Source organism: Lacerta agilis, chromosome 14, assembly GCF_009819535.1.
Source record: "Lacerta agilis isolate rLacAgi1 chromosome 14, rLacAgi1.pri, whole genome shotgun sequence".
Lineage (NCBI taxonomy): Eukaryota > Metazoa > Chordata > Lepidosauria > Squamata > Lacertidae > Lacerta > Lacerta agilis.
The window spans coordinates 51,341,898-51,347,897 of record NC_046325.1 but is presented as its reverse complement, the minus strand read 5'-3'; the positions used below and the strand labels follow the sequence as shown (position 1 = coordinate 51,347,897).

Here is a 6,000-nt window from a genome sequence, read left to right as displayed (position 1 = left end):
TCAGCTGCTGCTCTCTGCTTTGAAACACAAGGAGCCATCTAGGGCAGAAAGAGAGAAGTGAGAGGAAAATTTCAACAAGATGCCATCAAGGCCCTTTGCAACCTCATGATAGAAAAGCAGGATGCTTAAGTCCTCAGTCTAGCAAAAAAACATGCTGGGTTGGAGAACATGTTTGGTCAGGCCCTGGTCAAGGGCGAAGAACAGGATGGGAACAGGCCAGCCTGGCCTCGGTCTGCTATATGGCTTCCTAATGAAATATGGTGACAGTGATCTGGGGCACTGCAGAAAATTTCAAGAAAATCTGTAAGAGAACAGACAAACCTCAGTGGCAGAGATGGCCCCAACTGGCACCCTTCAGAAGGTGAGAAAGCTTCCCCATAAAAGGATGACCTCGGCAAAGCCTCACCTTTTGATTAAAGGGCCAAGAGTTGGATCCCAACCTGCACATTTTGGAGGTGATAGGGGAAGGAAAAATGCTGGCTGTTTAAATTATTCTCTCTGAAGGAAGATCTGAAGGGAGGGAGGGAGGGAGGGAGGGAGGGAGGGAGGGAGGGAGGGAAATCAACGACAGATCCCAGCCACCCCTTTTCAAGGCTGTCACCTTGACCTTTCCAAACAGGAAGCAGAAGGTAATAAAACCAGACATCCCAATAAACAGCCACGCCCTTCCCACGCACCTAACAACTGACCTCTGTCCTCAAAGCAAGGTTTGTGCCAGTCAAGCTCCATCCTACATGAATAAGAAAGGAGGCGGAGCTTGTGAGTTCTTTGGTTAATTGCCATCACAGAAACAGAAGAGCCCAGCAGGCAGTGGCTGAAAACACAGTGGAATGACTGGCTGGGAGACTGCCTCTCCAGGGACTGGCTCAAGTTCATGGAGAGAGGCATGCCCCCTCTCTAGCTCTCTGCCTTATGCGCTACTCCAGCCTCCAAATGTACACAAGGGGTGCTTCAGTCTCCCTTCCTCCTCCAGGGCAGATGTTCTCGCAAATCACTTGTTCTCAATGAGTGTCTGAACTTTGTAGACAAGGTCCCGCGCCAGCTTCAGGACCTGTTGAGTGTTGTGCCGCTCTGCCATTTCTGGAATGGAAGAAAGGAAGAGTCAAGCAAAACGGAGGAAGAAGAAAGGGTGGGTTCCAAGAAAACAAGGTGAGGTCTCTGCCCTTCCCTCTATCCCCACACTCAGGCATCCTGCAGGGACACCTTTGGGAAGGGACCACAACTATGTGGGAGAGGCCATGCTCAGCACACTGCAGGTCTCATCCCCAGCATCTCTAGTTTAAAAAAGGGATCTCTCTGTCATGTGCAAGATACAGAGGACATTCACAACACACAGGCGTATCAGCTGGGCAGGAAAGCAAGAAGACAAAGAGCTCAGTCTGCATGTAAGTGAAATATTTCTCAGACTAAGGCCAAAGTCTACAGCTTGATGGAATCCGGTGAGTCCCTCTAGGGCCCAACGGATCCCTAAAGAGCACCTTTTGGGCCGCTTTAGTGGTGGTACTGCAGTGCAGCAGAGAACAAGCCAACACTTCTCTCTGCCTGCACAGAGGTCAGAAGGCAGCTCAACCTCAAAGTCCTGGAGGCTGGCTTGGTGCCTATTCGCGAGGGGCACAGATTTTGCAGTGCAGTCATTTGGGACAGAAAACTGTTCTCAACTTCAGCCCCAGCCCATTACAATCTGTACCGTTGAAGAACTTGATGATATCCGTGAAGTCCATGTTGTTCTCTAGGATGATGTCCCGATAAACCTCCACCAAGGCAAGAGCAATGAAGAGGACATAATGAGACGAGGAGATCTGTGCCGCTGCCCAGATCGTTTCCCAGACAGAGAAGACATCATTGTAAACTAGCTCTGTTAGAAAACAGGAACAAAAAAAGAACAGTCATTGAAGCCGTCTGAAGCGACCAAAGCTAGGTTGTCATATGCCCTCTTTTCCAGGACACATCCTCTTTTTCATGGGTATGTAAAATGAGAGTCATCATAATGATCCATAGTTAAAAGTAGAAGTCGGCAAATGTGTCATTTTTTGCTCTTTTAAATATGGCAACCCTAAAATGCAGAAGTGACCCCATCCCAGAATTCTCTGCAGCAAACAGCATTGTGCAGCACACATCAAAGAGGACACCAGGGAAAAAATTGGGGGGAGGGACAATTATATTTTACCTTCTCCCAACTCCTGTCCTCAGGATACTATCGGGGCAACTCATGCTGCTCCAGCTAGTGTTAAAAGATGTGTTTAAGTCAAAATGCAGATGCAGACCCCACATCCCCAACGCACCTCGCTTAAAATCCAGGAGGAACCAGCGGTAGCAGAAGTAAAAATGCGTGTAATCGCCATTTTGATGCATCAGCTCAAACAGCTCAGAGTCCAAAATCTACCAGAAAAGCAAAAGCTTCAGGATCTTGTTTCTGCAAGAAAACCACATTTGTCCCTCCCCCACCACAAAACCCCCACATCCTGCATGCAGCAAGGTGCTCAATACTCCCTTGGCCTCTTTTCAAAGAGCTTCATGGAGGTATCAAACAGAGAACCTAAGCAACACTGCCACCCTTTCTTTTCCTTGCACAGGTATTGTGCCTAGCAGCAGGCAGAATGTGTCTTTCAGCTTTCAGCAACTGAATTTCTGCTGATTAAAGGCACTGGGTTCCTTCCAGGGGTGTGTGTGGAGGGAATGGCACCCACATGGCAAAAAACCAAGGAGATTATCACCCCAAATGGTAACCAAGGGTGGGATTCCAGTGCAAATTGAGGTTTGCATAATTAAAGTAGAAAAGAAGAGCTTCATAGTGAAAAATGAAAATATTTCCTTGGATTTGAAAGCAGTAGTGTAGGAACGGAAGGCGAAGGGGGTGGGGCAGCTTCCTCCGCCCGTATGAAAGTGTTCAATATGTGCATATTGCTTGTGATATGTTATGGAGCAGAGAACTGTGACACAGAGAAACTGTAACTGCTTAAGGTCAGCACAACATGCCATGGAATGCGCCAAGTTAGGAGTATCTTAAAAAGCCAGAAAAACTAAAAACAGGATACAGCAAAGATCCAAATTTATGGATAATGGGAGGAAATGTTGCAATTAAAATGCACATGCGCTGGACATGTGGCAAGAGATGGCTCAGGAAAATGGAATAAAGCAAACACAGAGCCCGTACAATTTCAGAAGACCACCTGTGCAGTGGATGGACAATCTAAAACTAACAGCAGGGCTTGTGTGGATGCAGGAAGCAAACAACAGAAAGCAATGGAGAGACTGTGAAGAGGTGTCTGTCCAAAGATGGATGTGAGACACTGTAGAAGTCAGAAAATGAGCTGTCAGCCTGACCCAATAATTTCATGTTATGGAATTTTGTGCTTTGGAAAGCTGTGTGGAAATGCACTGGAAAGTGTGGGGTAAATGAATGACTAACGGGAAGGTGAAACTACTGAGTTGGGTTTTCCGGCGTTATGGAGTATGCTGACGACACACAACTCTATTTCACCATTACATCTGCAGGTGAGGAAGTGGAAGTGCTGGACCAGTGTCTTGCCTCAGTCATGGACTGGATGAGAGTCAACAAACTAAAGCTCAATCCAGATAAGATGGAGGCCCTGTTAGTGGTGGATTCCCTAGACCAGATGGGTGGGAGGTTGCCTCCTCATTTGGGAACCACTGATATAACCTCTGCATAAGCCTCTGACAAGCAGATCAGGGTGAACACTCCGTGGAAAGGGTGAACTGGAAGAGTCCCTGTTCTGTACCTGGATGAGGGATCTCATGTTGGCAAAGTGGGTGTCCATGGCGCCCCCATGGGGGAAGTTCTGGTTCATCCGCTTCATGAGCTCTGTGAAACAGCTGAAGGCAATGGCCTCTGAACAAGGACATGGGGGGGGGGGAGTGAGAGAGAGAGAGAAGGGGGGAATCAGTGCCCTGTATACCTGGATCTCACCAGCTTTTGCCCAGAAGGAAGAGGACCCAGGCCACCCAAGGACACAACCAGGAGCTCTCTGTGTATTGGCTGCCAAAGGCATGCATATCCAGGTGCCAGTTTTACACATCTTGGCTTGGGGACAGTCACAAAAGTGCTACCTCCTCTCCTGTGCAGGATACTCCCCCTCCAACTGCACCCCCACATTCCTGCCATGGCCTGGAAGCCACACCAACTAGGCTGTTCACATTGGTCTCTTGACAGTCATGTGGATCTGTCGGGATCAGCACACATCAGAGCTTTCTGCATCCTGATGTTCCAACTACCTCCCATGTGCTGTGGAGCTGGCTCTGAATTTGTTTTTTTAAACACGAGACATGTCCCTGCTTCAAGCTGTGAAACATGGGTGGGCAAGCCTGCCTCATCTGGATTTGGAGAGGTGCAAGAGGGTGAGGCCCCAATTCTACAATCTCCCACCCATGATGGAAGCACATCTGAGTGGGATGAGAAAGAGTGGGGGGTCTTTTCACAGCGGCTGTATCTAGAATACGGAGCACCTTGCAGGGGAAGTGTACTTGGCCCCCTCCTGTACATGAAGAGTTGGGTCAGACCGATGGGCCCATCAAGTCCACCATTCTGTTCTCACAGTGACCAAGCAGATGCCTACGAGAAGCACTTCCCGCCAGTTGCTCCCCATCATCAGCTCAGAGCCATTTCATTCAAGAGGCTCTCACTGGGCATGGCTGATCATGTTTTTACATTTGCTGATCCTGTTTCTTTGGTTGGTGGACTTATACCATTGGGCCTATTTATGAAATTGTAATTTCATAGAGTCACAGAACTGTAGAGTCAGAAGTGACCCCAAGGAATGCAGGAATCACAGCTAGAGAGTCACTGACAGGTGGCCACCCAACCTGTGTTTAAAAACCTCCAACAAAGGAGAGCCCACCGCCTCCCCAGGTAGTCCATTCTGTCTGTTGTTAACTACCCTGAATGGTGCTTTTGCACCATAAGAGTCGGGGTGAAAATGTTATAAATGAACCAATAAATGAATAGTCCAGCGAGGGAATCCATCAGAGCCAGAATCCCCCAGACTGTTAAGGCTGGCATAGTGGCAAACAGAGAGAACTCACCATCATCCAGAATCACAAGCAAAGGAGCCAGCAAGTCACACATCCCCTGGACATAGCCAATGTCAATGTGGTGCCAGACGTAGCTGCAGAGAGACAGGAGGCTGGGTGAGTTGACAGAGGTTCTGCAAAGCAGCTGCCAAGGCCCTGGTTTCAAGCAGTCAGCAACAGACCCAGCAGAAAAAGGAGCAGAATCTGTATGGAAACATCCCAAATCCTACATCTGCATCCCTCCCATAAACCATGCGTGTCTGCAGACCTATATTTCAGCTGCCAGTTCATTTTGCTTTTGGATAGGAGGACTGCAACATTTGACCATACAACCATAAAGCTGGAAGAGACCCAGGGGTCATCTAGTCCAACCACTTGCAATGCAGGGATCACTGCTAATTAACCCATAGGTAATGAACCCACAGCTGATTAAACCAATTAATCAATAAATACTTTTAAACAAACAAACGCAATTTGATCAACAAAAATGGTGTCATTGATTAAACCACCCAGATTCTTTTTTTTTTAATGGCATGGAGAAAGGGAATGCAGAATGCCTCTTTTAAGATTGGGGGGGGGGGCTGCAATGCAGAAATGCATCATCTCAAAGCCCCAAATAGCCTTTGGGGGTGGTTCGTTCCCCTCTCCAAAATGCCAGCTTAATAAATCAATCAGTGAAAAATCCTCTGTTTAATAAGCTGAGGCTTCATTGGGTCTGTGGGATAACCAGCTTCCTTTAACCAGTACTGAGCTGGGTGGGCCAATGGCCTGACATGGTGTAAGGGAGATCCTTTATTCTGAATGATGAGGACTGGAATCTCGCTTTATTTTTAAGGGAAGGGCCAGGGCTCAGCCTGCAAAGGGCCTTCTGTGGCCAGCACATGGGCTGCTCCCACCGTTCCTGGCCCAAAGAGTGACAGAGTCGCCTGCAAGGAACTAGACAGCCAGTTCCCGCCCCCATCCCACTGGGCG

At 48.3% G+C, this 6,000-nt stretch overlaps 1 protein-coding gene across 2 annotated transcripts in view; it reads right to left on the bottom strand.

The window, feature by feature from the left end:
• Nucleotides 1-550: 550 nt before the first annotated feature.
• Nucleotides 551-6,000, bottom strand: part of SGSM1 (small G protein signaling modulator 1) — a 59,761-nt gene continuing 54,311 nt past the window's right edge. For both annotated transcript variants that reach the window (XM_033169007.1, XM_033169008.1), the window contains exons 20-24: nt 5,041-5,123; nt 3,741-3,850; nt 2,283-2,379; nt 1,688-1,855; nt 551-1,080 (exon numbers count right to left, since the gene is read on the bottom strand). In XM_033169007.1, coding sequence (XP_033024898.1) covers nt 992-1,080; nt 1,688-1,855; nt 2,283-2,379; nt 3,741-3,850; nt 5,041-5,123 — 547 coding nt within the window. In that variant the 3' untranslated portion in view covers nt 551-991. The remainder of the gene's footprint in view (nt 1,081-1,687; nt 1,856-2,282; nt 2,380-3,740; nt 3,851-5,040; nt 5,124-6,000) is intronic.